Here is a 15,776-nt window from a genome sequence, read left to right on the forward strand (position 1 = left end):
AGTATCATCTGAGACACAGGCTGCTATTTAAATATTCATATCGGCATAAGTTGAGTAGCTTGTATAAATATCCCTCAAGTAATTTTCCTCCTTCTGCAGTTCAGGGTTCTTCCAGTATGGGGTGGTTCTAGACCTCTAAACTGCAATGTTCAGAGGGGAGGTGTGAGGCAAACATTACATAAAATAAGCAAGGGCTGAACCCCCTATCTGCAGTGTTGAGAAGAGGACTCAGTTCTCATGTTTCTGTCTGACAGCAACATAAAAAAACCTTCTTTGTACAAATTCCCAAGACAGGAAGGAGAAGTAGAATCCTAGGTCCCACTAATGAAAACACTCTGGTTTAAACCTACAGTCCATTTTAGGAGGGCTTAAAATACTGTAACAAAAATAAAAAGGAAGGATAACAACCTAATGATGGACCAGCCCAAGGCACCTGTTTATTTTGACCACAATTAAACATTCCCATTTAAAGGGTATGTTGCATTATCCAAGACCTGAAATCTTAGTTCACAGGTATTTAGTACCACCTGTTTTAGACAGACAGATCACATTGTTAAGTCAGTACATTTGACTCCCTCAAAATGGGCATTTGTGTTGACTTCTCCTATAATCACTATACCGCTGGCTTTGGGGAGGTGGAAAGAAGACAGCAACTAACTTAGAAGTAAAGGCTAGGACAAGAGTTTGGGTTAGTGTGCATGCTTTGTACCTAGACTTTTATGTTAGGACAGAGTGCTCTCGCCCTGCTATTCCAGAAACCCCTGCCTTTCCACCTCCCAGAGCAAAGCTTGCCTGTCCCTTGCATAGTCTGTCACTAAGAGGGCCACAGCTACTCCCAGCTTTTTGTTCATTAACTTGGACAGTTCTTAAAAAGAGGGAAGTATTACCATAACCCTGCTTTACAGAATAACCTGTACAGTAAGATATTTTCTCTTGAAAAGGTGGTACAACTTTCTTCTGCCCCTAAGGGTGCTGGACAGGCAAGGACTCCTGTGACAGATGACCATTAAGATACACTGCAGTAACTCCTTCATATCTGCTGGAAAAGAAGGTCTGTAAGACACATCTGAATTCTGATTCCATAAAGTGCCTTTCTCCAAGTATCCATTATAATTCTTAATTGGTTCTATGCAGCTTGGCCTAACCTAGCAGTAAGAAGACTTTTGGATGATTTAAATGTCTGGTGTGTGTCCCTTGTTCAGACTGCAAACCTAGCTTTTACTTCTCTCCCAAACTTTACCTCTCAATCTAGGTAGTAAAAGTAGTAATAATTCATTGCTCAGTGATACATTTCTAGTGCAATTTGACTTAAGATACAGTTATGAGGCTCTTGTTCTCCTGGTTAAACTTAAGCAAGTATCAGCTGAGAACCTGCAATGGCTGTACAATGACTGGGACTGCCTACCAGGGCACAGGATAACCCTGGTTACTGTAACCACCATTCAACCTGGGCTCTGATCACAGCAACTAACGAGGTGTTACACCAAAGAAACAAAAGGCACCACTGTAAAGGCAAAGTACTTTGAACGGAGGATTTCATACTAATCAGCAATATCCTAAGTTATGCCACACTTTCCTCCCTCTTTTAATTCAAAATAACCAGATAATTGTCTCCCATCCAGCTGCTAGCATTCAGCTGTGTATTTTAAATGTCTGCACTTAACTGTTTTACCTTGAATTATGTTATCTCCTGGAACGATAAGACTCAGTTAAACTGGTTCCATGCAAAACCAGCCTCATGAACAGGCCTAAGCCATAACCATTTGTTCGTACAGTGTACCCACTTATCAAGCATTTTCCACATGCAACGACAGTAAAAGCAGTGTCTTTTAGAAAAGGAGTGCAGGTGGAAAGTACTTTTGCAGCAATTTAAATAAGGAAGCGTTAGGAGAGAGAAATCTTTTTGTTCTGTCAGGCAACTTCCTGACTTCTGTAGCAGTCACCTGGCAAAAGAGGCTTGGTAGAGAAGCAAAATTACAAGGAAGAGCAGATGTATGTAGCATGGGTGTTACTTCTACGATAATCTGCTTGCTTTGATATTTCTGCACCCTTACTACTGCTAAAAACTGAAGACCCAACTTCTGGAAAACAGAGGTTTAATGAATGTCAAATGGTAATTTCTGGAGGTTCTGCTCAGTGGTGTCTAGCAGTGCTGTGTACTGGGCCTCATGTTCTAACAGCTTGTGAACATGGTGCCCTAATGCAGGGGTGTTGGAACGCCTCTGACTGCAGTGGCTGTAAAATGTCAACAAGTTTAAGGTTTGTGGTCTGTTTAGTTTAGCAAAAGAACTACTGACAAAGAGAATAGAAAGTCATTAATAGCTGACCACAGCTGAACTATGTAGCAAACCTTCAAGAAAGTCAGAGGAAAATTTCCTAGAGACTAGTTTGAATTTCTTTTTTTTTTTGGTGGAAGTGACAGCACTACATTGCCAGCTGTATTTCCTCAGGGACTGTATCTGCAGGCAGCATGTTAAAACTAAAGTGGAAGTTAGATAACAAAAGCTTGGAGATTGTGGGTCACTTTTATGCTTGAGGTGTCAATTTAAAAACAAAGCTATTTCTTAAGCAAAGAGACTGGTCTTTCCATTAAATGATACTCAGCTGTTTTTACCTCTTTCCCCATTTTTTCTCTGCAACCTCCTAAGGATGATGATGTTGCAGTTGTGAGCAATTGACAAGCAGCAGCATGTTTTCTTCTGTACAAAAAACATCCAAAGCCTTGAAAAAGAAGGCAGGGGAATGACTGCTCAGAGAAAGGAACATAATGTGCTGAAGCTCATACCAATGAACTCTGCAATGAGCCTGGTGAGGCTCCTTGTCCCACACCTCAGTAAAACTCCACAGCAAGCAAAACTACCCCTTTGCTGCAGACAGCCTTCAAGGAAAAACAGGACGTGCCAGCCTCCTCCTTTCCCGAGGGAAACAATCCACAGAGGTCTACTTAGGGAACATTCGCTCTACCTGTTTTAAAAGGTGCTCACTTGCTTTAAAGCAGGTGAGACTTTGGTGGTTCAGGCTCTGTGTCGTCCTATAAACTGCAAGGACAAATATATCAGCTACAGTTTGCATTTCTACAAACTGCAGAAAGCCTCCAACAGTGCTGAAGTCCATAATGGTGGAAGCAGCAACTAATTAGCCACAGTTCAGGAAGAACAGTGAGTTTAAAGGTGATGCTACTACTGGCTGAAGGATTTGGGGCAAAGCAGTATGTCACACCTGGAACCCACAGTACCATTCTTGGATTTTGCATGGCAAAGGGATTACTCTTTACTGGGATAGCCTTCCTGGAGGTAATGACTGGTCCTTCATAAACTGAATCTTATTCTTCCCACAGCATAAAAATTAGAAAAAACACTGTTCATCTGGTTCTACAGTTCTGCCCAGGAAAAAGAAAGACTTTCTGTTAGACGTTGCTTCTAGTGGTTGTGCCAGTTAAGAACACCAAAATCCAAGGGAACCCTCCAGCAAACTTTGAAGCTGTTCCAGCTGAAAGGTCACAGACTGCTCTCTGCCTCACACCGAAAGCCAAGGACACCAGCAGGCAGCGCTGAAGGCTCAAAAAAACGAGGATCAGCAGACAATGTTAGAGCAAAGGAGTGGCAAGTACCATCAGCTACAAAGGAAGGGCTAGTGACATTAGTTAAAGCATACTTATTGTACCCAGTCCAGCCAGCACCATCTGAGCTGAGGCTGGAGAACGTAGTGTCTGCAAAGTGGCTCAGTGATGTTGGTCCCTGTTAAATGGGAGACCGTCTTGCTGGTTTGAAGATTTTAAACCAAAGCAGCAGGAGTGATGCAAGTAAAACCCAAAGGAAGTGGTAGGGTGGGTTAAGTAGAGATGGTGTTCTTCTCCAGCTGTGAGATAGGTAGGTGCAGTCTTTGCCAGTTTATGCCCTCTCAGGTGCTGGAAGTGAAACTGTGCTGCTCCGGTAAGCAAAGTCATGAGATCCTGTAGCACCCCTGATCCCAAACTTGCTTCTCCTGTTGAGGAGGAAGGGTGGCTTTACTCCAGTTCAGCTGCTAGACGTTGGGTGAGGAGTGAATTAAGAAGTCCTGGGGTTTATCATTGGTTTAACTGTCCCCACCAATGAATGTGGTAGGGGACCACGAGACTGGGCCGTTAACAACCTGTGCCGAAGCCCTCTTCAGTCCCCAGGTGGAAGGGGGAGTTGATAGGAGGGTTTTCCAGTCAAGTCTGAAAGCTCAGCTATAGCATTTCACATTGGTTGTCATCAGACAAAGTGCTTTCCTGAAGTGTTCAGCCCTCAGGTATTCAGGCTAGGGCAAAACCTAGCTATCACTGCCAACAGTGAGGATTGGTGCAAAGGTGCCACTGGTCCTAGCTAAACAAAACCAAAAAACACGAATGAAAGAGAAAGGGAGAGAAAACAAAACAAAACAAAAAAAAAGAAGAAGCCCTAGAGCAGGTTCACTGGGAAGTTGAGGGGGAGAAAATAAAATCACATTTTGTTTTAAAATTATAAATACTCTCCATATAAAGTTATTAAATAACTGTGGCTGTGGTGAGTTCCAGTGATCCTCCTAAGCAGTGTCTGGTAGTCTTTAAAAAGTGATCTTTGCTCCCCATCTCTCTTGCCCTTGGTTTAAGTGCAGCAGGGGTTGTCAATGACTAGCATAACATCAATGCCATACACTTCCAGCAAGTCCATAAGGAAACTTCGATCCCCTTGGGGATCCAGGCCCATGCCTCGTGCGTGGTCAGCTGTCAGTGTCTTGTCCTGGCTGGCTGACACCTCCATCAGTGTCTGAAATATGCGGTTGTTCTGCTCCATGAAAAACCTGTAGGATAAAGTCAGCAAAGGTGATAGCATTGGACTTCCAGAAATACAGTATGTTTACCAAACGGGCTCCAGAGCCCCAGAATGGCATTTAACCGCCTTAAACCAGAGATCCCAACTTCTTGGGTGATCCTGTAGTTTTCCACTCCCCCACGGATGACCCAGAATAAACAAAGCACTAACTTTTCCTTTACAGTGGTGTTTCCATCTGTCTGGTTTATGGGAGGCATTTCCCTCCTCAGAATCAAGGCGTGTTATCAGCTAACATGTGCCTTGTGGTCACCAGCTGGGTGAATCAGACCTGTATCTCCCATAATGTAAATGAGGAAACAGTGTTGTCACCCATCTGTTAAGCCAGTGGGTAAATGAATTCTCCTGGTGCAGAACACACCAGTGAGAGCTACTTCTTACCTCCTGCTTTCCTAGAACCATGCAGAGCTATTCAGAAATAGCTCTGACTGCATCCCTGCAGCTCAGTGATCAGAGCCCTGCCCCAACAGCCCTTCACACAGTTTCATCCCATTTCTTCTCACCTGCTGCAGACTGTGAATAGCAACAGGCAGGGAAGGGCTTCAGAGGCGGTGGACGTGTGGCCTTCATCTAATTCTGTACCTCCTACCCTACACCCAGTTCTGGTTCCACTCTTTGCCAAGTGCAATACCAGCCACATCAGTGGGCCAGTCCTTCGCATGCAGGTCTTATCTCCACACCGTACCGCCCCCAACATGGAACAGTGCCTACTTCCCATGAACATTGTCCTTTCCTGAACCAAACGTTCTGGCAAGAAAAGTCCTATGGTGCCTGTTTTCAAAAATGGGAAGGGATTCTTGTATTTCTGATTGTGTTTTTAAAATTCACTTCTCCCTCTCGGCACTTAAGAGACCCTAGTAAATACTAATACAGCTGCATTTGGCTTCTCAGAAGGAAAAGAAAATTATCTGAAGAGGAAGAACCGGTTTGGGGAAGAAAGCTGACGATGGAATTATGTTAAACATGATGTTTCGTAATATGGCAAACCAGTGCAACATGAAATCACTACAAGAATCTCCCTAAACCTAACAGGCACCAAGTATCAAGAGGTAGCCACTCACAAGATGAAAAGGTCCTCTTCACAGGAGCTGCAATCCTCACCCACTTCTTGAGAATACATTAACATCTGCCTAAGAGAAGGGAGACAGATTCATTGCATAAGTGAACCTCAAAGCATTATGTGAAGACCAGAATCTCCAAGAGATGAGCTGAAGCAGTGGAATACTTTGAAAATACCAAGACAAGGAATAGAGTACAAAAGAGCAGTGTCCTCTTTATCACACAGCTCTCCTTTCAGGATCAGGACCACCCAGACATCTGTTATTACCTCTGGTCGTTGAGCCGTCGGTACTTCTCCTTGTCAGCATTGTTAATTTTCAGGAGTGGCTGCAGATGCTCGTGATGCGTCTTCACGTTCTGGTTGTCCACGTAGACATCATAGAGATCCCGTTTCTGCTCAAAGATCTTTTCTGTTGTACCTGCCAAAATCAGAGGAGGTTTTCAGAGCAGCACATTGCTTTCCCAACAGACTAATTGTTCTTTCCTGCTCTCATAGTTAGTCATTCCATGCACAACCTATTTCTCATCAGTTTTATTCCACAGTCTGGTGTCTCAAGACATTTTTGCAGCCCGAAGTTAAAAACATCACACCTAATCCATCATACTTACAGGCCACGTATGATACTTCTGTCTCCAGCATTTCTATGTCTGCCACGTTCACATAAAAGAATGGTTTGGACTCTGGGACAGTTCCTCCAAGACCAGGCAGAGAAACATTTGCAAGGCAACAGCAGCAATACACTGCGGACAAGAGAAGCACATCCTGAGATGCTTTCAGTTTTCCCTCAAGGGCAATCTGAACCCCACTTACTCAGCCCTCCCACACACTTCTACGAAACAATGGTTTGAGCTCTGAAATGCCCCTGAAGAGCTTCTCAAGTGACAACAACCTGTTTTGGATAGGAAATAATCGGTTCTCCCGTAGGAATCTCAGTGTTCTGGATTCCACAAATTCAGTCAGTGCTCTTACTGTCCTGTACTAACAGGAACTGTGTTTGACAGTGCCAAATACAATCTTACTCAAGAGGGCTGAAGAAAAGCATTGTGTAGGAAAGGCTTAAATGCGGAATGAATGGTATCTTCGTGAGGAATGGTCACAATGGATTTTGAAGACCTGCATGATGTCTGTCCCCTCAGTACCCACAGGCATTTCTGCAAAGTTTCAGCCTACTAGATCAGAGCTCTGCAGTGTCCCTGGAAACACACCTCTATAGCAGACAACTCCAACTGGGGGTGGTGAAAATATCAATATGCGCTTGCGCAGCAGGGCAAACTTCCAGAGGACAAGGATCTGCTCACCGAAGAATTTGATGAACTGAGACATACAGCCAGCAGGGTGTGTGATCTGCAGGTGGAGGGAAAGGGAAGAAAACAGCTCAGAGGTGAAACAAGGATACATGCACAGATGCTAAGTCTAAATGTGGGAGCAAGACCAGCTTGTAACAGTCCAAGTAACAAAATCTTATCTAAGGCAGCCTACAAAGCGCAGGAGTGACTGCTTACATAAAGACGTATGAGACACCAGTGAGGAGCAGCAGCACTCTGACCACTCCTGCAGGCCTCAGAGCACCTGCCTCACCTTCATCTCTGGGTACATGTATCTGTGGATGGAAGGCAGCCAGTGGACAGGTTGCTGAGAGCCGGGGGTACCCTTGCTGTCAGGGAGAACTCCTTTCTTGTCATCATAGAACGCCTCTAGATGGGAGTAGTGCCCTGGCATCTCCAGCTGGTGTCTGGAAAAGAAAGGAAAAAAGGGGAGATCTGTAGTGTCTCCAGACTATTTAGTGCCTTGCCCACAGCCAACATCTGATCTCCCAGCCAGAAGGGGTCCCGGGTGCCTCAGTTGCACAAACTCATCCAGGAGGACAGACAAAGCGTCAGGATTGACCAGCAGCTTTCAGTGCAGCCAGAGAACAGGGGCAGGACTGATGCCAGCAGCGAGCTGGTGTATGCATAGTACTGATCCTGTTTTCAATACTCTCAGGTAGGAACAGTTTTCTTTTCTACCATCACCATTTTCCCTGCTAGATCCACTCAACACACCTGAAGTACACACCTAGCCAGGATCACCATCATAGGTTTAGAAGGCTTTTGTAAGCCCTTAATAAAATGGTTTTCAGAAGGAAAAAAGGGGAACTTCCTGTCCTCTCAACTCTCCCTGGGACAATTATGTCCACATAAAATAGGTAGGGCTTGAATAGCATTTCACTAGCCTGTTAGCAAAGAACAGACTGCTGCTAATTGCTTCCTTATCTCCTTCACCTTGTGAACCTGTAGCACTTTCTGGAGAAATAATCATTCAAGGAAATCACAGCACAGCATTGTAGACAAATCTCGCTCAACACCTAAAACTGCTTTCCACAGAGGCTGCATTACCTCTACCAGTCAAGGGAGTGGCCAGTCCCATTCCCAAGGGAACTTACCTGACCTGGTTCTCCAGGAAGTGCATGTACCTATACAGCAGAGTGTAGGAAGGGGAGAGGATCCCCACAGACTTCATGCGGGCACCACGCTCTAACTCACTCTCCACAGGCATGTTGGCAAAGCAGGCCAGGCCAAAACAGAGTCCTTTCCGGAAATAACTGGAGACAGATGTTTGACAAAAGGGTTAATGTTAAAAAGAGGGGAAAAAAAGGAGAAAGAAAGGTAACTGACTGCTAAAAATACTCATTTGGGAACACAGTTTCTTCTTTAAGGAATTCCCTGAAATCCCACCCTACTATCTGAAGGGCTGAGGACAGGCCTTGGGTGCCCCAGTCTTCTCAGGAACAAGACAGGGTATTTAAGGCAAGAGTGCACTAAAGCTCCTACCAACCACATCACAGGCCAGTAAGGAATGCAAATAAGGAAATAACTTGGAAGGAAGACTAAGAGAGGATGCACTCAGTCAATGCAGTGCCCTTGCTCCAAGGAAGAAGCCTGCAGTGCATGCAGCTCTGAGTACAGTCTAGCTACCTACTCATATTTTGGGTGCCAGCACATTGAAGCACATTCTAGTTGACTGCAAGGGTTCAGTTCATGCGCCTTTGAGAAAGTAACTGTTCTTCCTGCCCAAAAGGAATTGTGACGCTGCAGTTCATTGCAAAACGTTGCTGCATTGCAACACTGGGTTAGCAAAATGCACAAAATTCTTACGTCTTTCTGCTGAAGGAAGGAGCTAGCAAAGAAGAAAGTGAGCAAGAACTGTTTATCAGAACCTTTAAAGGACCCAAAAGCACTGGCAGAATTAAGAACCTTTTTCTAAGACCTGTTTCTGCAAAATCCTTCCCATTTCAGTTCTTTCCTCTTCCCCTAGGCCTCTGCTGACAGTCCCAATAGTGGCAGTGCAGTGTAATTTGCCCCATACACATTAAAATTTGCAACCCCCCTGAGAAGCTGGCCTGCCCCATTCACCAGTTGGCCTCCACAGCCAGACCTGTCATACAGCAGACCCCTGCATCGAGCTGGTACTTGACACAGTGCTGAAAGTGTCTGAAAAGTATCTTTGGCTCAGCTAGAAATAGTTTAGCAGCACATTTATGCAGGAACGTAACTTCCTGGATGGTATTTTTGCTTGCATTTTCTGAATTAAGGGATGGTGGTGTTAGACGTACAACTAAGAAAAGGAAGAAGCAACATAACATAGCTCAGACATACTCACATGAAATCTGACTGGATTTTGTGGGACCCGCTTGCCATGGATTTGAATTCCACGCCTTCCAAATCTATATCTTGGGGTAAACACCACTCCACCATGTTACCTGCAGAGAAGCAAAGTTATTTGGGTAAGCTTGAATACAGTACTCATTTCTAAAGTGCAAAGAGCATCAACAGCAGGTTGTTGCTTTTACAACACTGGGATGCCAGCAGTGTGCCCTAACACAGCTCCTGAACCCCTAAATTGACAGTAGCTGACATACAATACTCCATGCCTCCCATGCAAAGTTTTTACTGTTGTAACTCAGATATTGCAGGACTTTTGGGGCCATTTCTGAAGCTAGTGCTAGACTGGGGGCTTATACTTGATAAGCCTAATCACAGAGCAGCTACAATTTTACCTGACAGTGGATAAGCTTTGGTCTACATGAGTATTCCATACAGAAAGAACCCAAACTATAAACAGTTGCTCTTTAGGATGAATTTTTGTGGTAGCTCACACCACCACCAATACTGTCCTTTGGCCACATGTGCTTGGCAGGGCTGGTCAAACAGGAACCCCTAAGCCATCATTCCAGTCATCACTACTTCCCTGAAATCTCTCCTATTTTCTTTAGGATATAAGGAGTTAGTTGAAGCTTTATATGCAGGCTGAGGCAATCCCTGTACTGCAATGTGTTTGTGCATGCTAGAATAACCAAACAAAAAAGCACATAAACTACAAGCCAGATCAAGATTAGTAAACATCTGTCACCTGCCAAGCCAGCTACAAAGCATGCAGTTGTTCAGGGGAAAAGGCCACCTGAGGAGCCTGATCCTGGAACAGATGATGTCAGAGAAGTCACAAAATGTCCCTAAAGGAAATGAAGCCCAGCAGCAAGTTTACCACAGGCAAAAAAACGGGTGAATTCTCACGCTTTCCCATGCCAGCATTTCAGAGCCTCATCCGCTTACCTGGGCACTCTCACTGCACCAAGCTGTGCTCCAGAGTTACCCACATTATTTGAAACAATGTGGTTTAGCTTTAAAAATCAAGGCAAACAAACATTCTTCAGTATAATGCAATGGCAGATGCAGCACAAAGGTGCTTCCTACAGGTGCAGTCCTTCCCCTGCCCTTTGGGATGAGCATCCCAGCTGTGCTTGCACCAGCAGCACACATTTGGAAAGGCCTTACACTCAGCTGAGACTCTTAGAGATATTTAAATTTGAGGCCTCATTTTTGAAGCCTGTCTTTTGTCTCATTACTCATACTGCACAAGTATATGCCTGCATTCTCACACAGGAATTGGGCTTAGCTACTGACATTTAAATAGGCTATTTTTCTTCACACATAGATGCTGTATTCAGCAGACCTCCCCCAGCCCTGCCTGGCAAGGACTTCAAAAAAAACCCAGCAGCGTTAGGCATGGCAACAGGAGAAGTTTGCGTCCAACTAACCACTTCTAGTGCACAAGTAGACCTCTCCCACAGAGCCGGGCTGGCCGGGGAGCAGCGGGAGCCTCGTGACCCCGAGCCCAGCTCTGAGAGATCACACGCGAAACCACAGAGCTCTGCTGTGAAGCGCCTTCGCCTCTGAGGCGTGTGAAAGGCTGGCAGGGAAAGCCAATGACATCATGTCAGCCTGCGCGGTCCCCTGAAGGTTTTGCATATTATATATAGATGGTGGCTTTTGTTGTTTGGGGTTTTGTGGGTGGGAGGGGGCTGTTTGGTTTTCTTTTTAAAGGCACAAGGCCCTTCCTTGAAAGAGTGAGGAACTCAACTCTTGAGACTGTCTGTTGTCTCTTAACCACAAAATTGCGGGTTAAGGTCAGATCTGCTTTTAAGCCTTGCACCAGAGAGGATCATTTACTGGTAGATTACCTGTAGATTAACAGATCGATATATAATATATAATGGCCAGTCTTCGCGAACGAAGAACCGGGGAAGGTCTTTACACCTTCCAGCCTGCGCATTGGATTTTTTAGGTGAGACACAGTGTGCGCGGAACTGAGCCCAAGAGTGCCATCAGCAGCAAAGGAAATTGGCTTTGCTCAGTTTAGTCACAAGCACTGTCAGGTGTCATATCCACTGCAGAGGTGTCCAGGTGGACATGGCTCAAACAATGTCTGTTCTGTAGCAGTTCTGAGGAAAGGCGCCTTGAAACAGAACTTTGCCCTACATGTGACCACAAAAACAACTCACATATCATGCAGCTTTTTTTTTTTTTTTTTTTTTTCCTGGGATCTGTCAGGAGCAACCTGCACCTGCACTCCTGGCCGTTCCTCACGCCACCGTGCCCTGGGAACATACGGGCGACGTGGCAGTCGGAGAACAAACGCAGAGATAAAAAAAATAAGAAAGTTGGTCTGGTGAAACAGCAGAGCAAACAAAGGAAAGACTTCACCCAGATGCGATAGCGACTGCCAGCCTGCCTGAGAAACCGGAGGAGGGAGGAGGGAGCAATGTTGCAGAAAAACAGGAAGCATTGCCCTTCCCCGTGGAGAAGGCAGGTCTCGTGCACACAGGAAACTTTCCAAGTGAGAGTGACCCAGTGTCAGAGAGCGGGTGAGTGATTTTGCTGAGAGTCAAATCTGCGGATCTGATCTCTTGGGAGCAATCTCCCGGGCTCAGGTCAGGTCAGAACCAACGCTCAGTTTCTGGTGTGCGAAGTTTTGGATGTTCTTCCTCTTTCTGCTGTATTTTCTTTCCACTCAATTTTCCCATCCTTACAAAAAAGGTGGTTACACTAGCATTTGGGGATCATCACCAGGCCCTCCTCAGCATTACACGTTTCCCAAGAGCTTTAGGGTCCCCAGCTGTGCAGTGCTACCATGTTGTGCCAAGACAGGAGAAGCATAAAGTGTGACCTAGCCATACATTGGCTCTGTTTCCTGCATGGAAGAAATGTGGGACAGAAAAACAGAATATATGCATGTTCACTGGTGCCAAACAGATTACTTCCCTCTCTTCCCTCCTTGTCTCTCTCCATTACATACATTACAGACTATGTGGAACCTCCACAAAGTTGATTATTACCATCTCCCCTGCAGTAGTGGTGAAGAGAGCTCCTTCTCAAGTGCCACAAGGTTCACCATGCTGGAGCTGAGAGCAGCACCACTGATTTAGAAGCTGCCTCTGACTCTTAAGTTCAGTCACTCACATGAGCCCTGACACAGTCACAGGGACAGAACTGTAACAGCGACCTGGCAACTCCAAAACCCATCTTGTGAACTCATCACATGCTCCACTGTTGTACACTGAGCTTGTCTGCTTCAAGCCCTTCTAAATTCAGGAGTAAAGCCATTACATTCTTTATTGGCATAGCCACCACATCATCCTCCTACAGTAAAACATCTCCTGCCCAGTTGCTCGCCTAGTTGAGCAGACATTACCTTGCATAACTACCAGCCCAGCCACCACCAGAAATGCTGCCTTTCATATGCCTCAGCAAGCTGCCAAAGGAGGTCTGCTATGCTCGTCCTGGCCAGGATCAAGCAGGTTTTCCAGCTCAGACACTAACTGGATGATTTTTATTAAGTCACACACAAGGTCCAGATACTCTTATGAACATCACAGGAGTCCTTCACACCATCTGATGTGGTTGACCCAGGAACTGCCATATCCTCTTTCTGACCCTAGCAAGTTCACACCACTCAAGATCTTTTTTCCAGGTCCACATCTTTCATAAGGCACTTTGCTCTCCACCTGTGAAGCTGACGTGTGTACCTCACAGTCCTGTCCTGCTCCCTACATTCATCATCCGTGCTGAGTAGCAGCTGGAGGATGAATCTTCCTGGACTTGACAGACTACTCCAAGGCTGATGACACCCAGCATTAACTGCACATCACATGTGAGAAGAGCTGTTTCCCAACTTTCCCTGGACTTCATTCAAAGCAACAGCTGGTTCAAACAAACTCCTGAGAAAGCTCAGCTTTCTGCCAACCAAGAAAATCTCACCATTTCGTAGAAGGCATATGCTCTCAGATTGAAAGACAACCTTCTGTTGCTGCAATCATCCAGACTCTTTCATGTTTTGGATACTTAGGAAAAACACATCCCCTTCCCATATCCTGTTGGAAAGATGGCATCCAATCTCATTTTGGATTTTGAAACGTCAAGAGCCTCTGACCTCTGAACTGAAGACACTTCTCTCTGGTGCAGTATGGAAGGGGTAACTTCTTGAAAGCCCTCGGGCATTTGAGGACATAGCAACCATGCTGTCTGGCAGTGTGCATTTTTGACAGTACATCCCACCTGGGCCTTCCTTCTCTTTACTACTTTCTTAGGATTTTCTGTTCAAGATCAGCATCCACTCTTTACTATCTGGGCCCTCTTGTGAGCATGATGTCTGTTACCTTCCCCTTCCATTGAAGAACAAACCCTACTATGATTCACAGACCTCTTTCCTGTCTCTAGTGCTTTTGCTATGGATTTGCTAAGGAAGTGCCTGTCTACAGAGGAAGGAGGAGGTCGCTCCCACACCTTCATGGAAATGGGCTCCTGAATCTCCCAAGCTGATTCCTAAACTTTCTCACTATACCAAATCTTTCAGCTATGCACCACTCTTGCCTTTTTACTCCAGGCTGGCACCTGGCAGCCAGAAGACCCAACAGTCTCTCTCAGGACATCAGATCCCCGCACACAGTAGTACCCGTGCTCACAGGTGCCAGGCAGATCCTAACTTCCTATCTGTGTTTTAACATCCTGTTTCTGGATACCGCTGGAGCACAGGACTAGGAAAACAAAGTTAGGATGTTTTCTGAAATGCTGATTTACAGATTTGAAATAAACCACCTCTGTCAGTAAAAGAAGTGATAAAACACCAAGGTCCAACAGCGCTGAGGGAGATGGATATGGCAGCAAAAAGTGGAAAATACATTCCCTTGCTGTTCTCCTGTGCCCTCATGGATTGCAGCACTCCAAAGCACTAAGTCCCAGAGATCCTAACAGAGGCCAGCTTCTAAACACGCTGGTCACTTAGAAATACACAGCCGAGCTGCTGCTGCTGCCGCCAGGAATCGTGCTCTGCGAGCCTGCCACAACCACCATCCATCACCGATAGCTGCGGGCAGGTCTGCGCCACGCCACGGAGACAGAAGGATGCTCTCAAGATGCTTTAACAGGTTGGTGCCCTCCGGGCAGCGGTGACCAGAGGCTCGGCCTGAACCTGTGCTGGGCATAGCGGGTGCCCCAGGGCCGTCCCCAAAATCCCTGTGCCGTGACCCGCTGTGGGGTAGAGACACCTGTCCCTCTCCTCGGAGCGGCGCCAGGCGCGGCGCCTTCCTCCCGCCAGAACTTCTTCTCGGCGGGATGGAGACCTAACGCAATCTCTCTTGTGCTCCGTTTTCGCAAACGCCCCCGGCCCCCGCGGTCCCCCGTGGGGGCAGAGGGTAGCCCAGCTCCCGCCGCCGCTCTCCGCTGGCTCCAGCGGCGGTGGCGGGAGAGGTCCTCGGGAGGCGGGATGCAGGGAGAGCGGTCCCCCAGGGATGCCCGGCCCTGGCCGCATCCATCTTACTCCGGCGACGCCGGGAGCCCCAGGCCCGGCCCTCCCGCGCCGCGGCGCCGCTCACCCGTGCGGGGGTCGAAGGTGACCACGAAGACGGCCACGATCTGGTCCTCCTCCGCCTCCGCCCGCGGCGGCCCCGCCACCTCCGCCGGCCCCTCGCCGTCCCACGGAGCCGCGCTCCAGCCGCCGCCGATCCGCCGCCCGCCGCTGCTGCTGCTGCCGCCGCTGCCCGGCTCGGCCGCGGGTGGCGGCGCCGACACCGCGGGGCCCTCGGCCCAGAACAGCAGCGGTGCCTCGTCCGAGCGCTCCACCATGGCCGGGCCGGGCTGGGGCGAGCCGAGCCGAGCCGAGCCGAGCTGAGCCGAGTGGAGCCGAGCCGAGCCGAACCGAGTGGAGACGAGCTGAGATGAGCCGAGTGGAGCTGAGTTGAGATGAGCCGAGTGGAGCCGATCCGAGCCCAGGTGAGCCGAGATGGAGAGAGCGCAGCGGAGCTGAGCCGAGCCCAGCCGAGCCGGGCCGCGCCAATCCGAGCCGCACCCCCCGCGCCGCACCGGCGGGGGGCGGGACCGCGGGTGGCCACGCCTCCCAGGGGCGGGGTAGCTGGTGGGACCGAGCCGGGGGCGGGGTCTGACACCGAAGGGCGGGGCTTCCCGGGGAGATCCCGGCGGAAATCTCGGCTCTGCTTCGCCGGGGCAGCTCCCGGAGGAGCACGGGAGGACCGGGGGTAGCTCGGTTCCGTGTCCTTCATCTCCTCCCACTGC

General features: G+C 47.7%; 1 protein-coding gene across 1 annotated transcript; it reads right to left on the reverse strand.

Moving 5' to 3' along the window:
* Positions 1-1,645: 1,645 nt before the first annotated feature.
* Positions 1,646-15,554, reverse strand: KIAA1147 (KIAA1147 ortholog). The gene is made up of 9 exons (XM_027881195.1): positions 15,080-15,554; positions 9,532-9,631; positions 8,315-8,473; positions 7,471-7,624; positions 7,098-7,236; positions 6,501-6,632; positions 6,160-6,310; positions 5,894-5,962; positions 1,646-4,803 (listed from the first exon to the last, which is right to left on the reverse strand). Exons 1-9 carry the CDS (start codon positions 15,327-15,329, stop codon positions 4,608-4,610), a joined length of 1,350 nt encoding a protein of 449 aa, XP_027736996.1. The 5' UTR covers positions 15,330-15,554; the 3' UTR covers positions 1,646-4,607.
* Between the last annotated feature and the right edge of the window lie 222 nt (positions 15,555-15,776).

The sequence above is a fragment of the Empidonax traillii genome, unplaced genomic scaffold (genome assembly GCF_003031625.1).
Source record: "Empidonax traillii isolate 1590-97213 ecotype Southwest subspecies unplaced genomic scaffold, ASM303162v1 scaffold84:size2688230, whole genome shotgun sequence".
NCBI classification, from domain to species: domain Eukaryota; kingdom Metazoa; phylum Chordata; class Aves; order Passeriformes; family Tyrannidae; genus Empidonax; species Empidonax traillii.

What these genes read in the sequence shown, in the direction of transcription:
- KIAA1147 (XM_027881195.1), bottom strand. Translation starts at nt 15,329, where the DNA reads ATGGTGGAGCGCTCGGACGAGGCACCGCTGCTGTTCTGGGCCGAGGGC. An exon ending in CACCTTCGACCCCCGCACGG is followed by an intron (nt 9,632 to 15,079) that starts GTGAGCGGCGCC and finishes GCTTCTCTGCAG; the next exon opens with GTAACATGGTGGAGTGGTGT. An exon ending in TTCCTGGAGAACCAGGTCAG is followed by an intron (nt 7,625 to 8,314) that starts GTAAGTTCCCTT and finishes TTTCTTTTCCAG; the next exon opens with ACACCAGCTGGAGATGCCAG.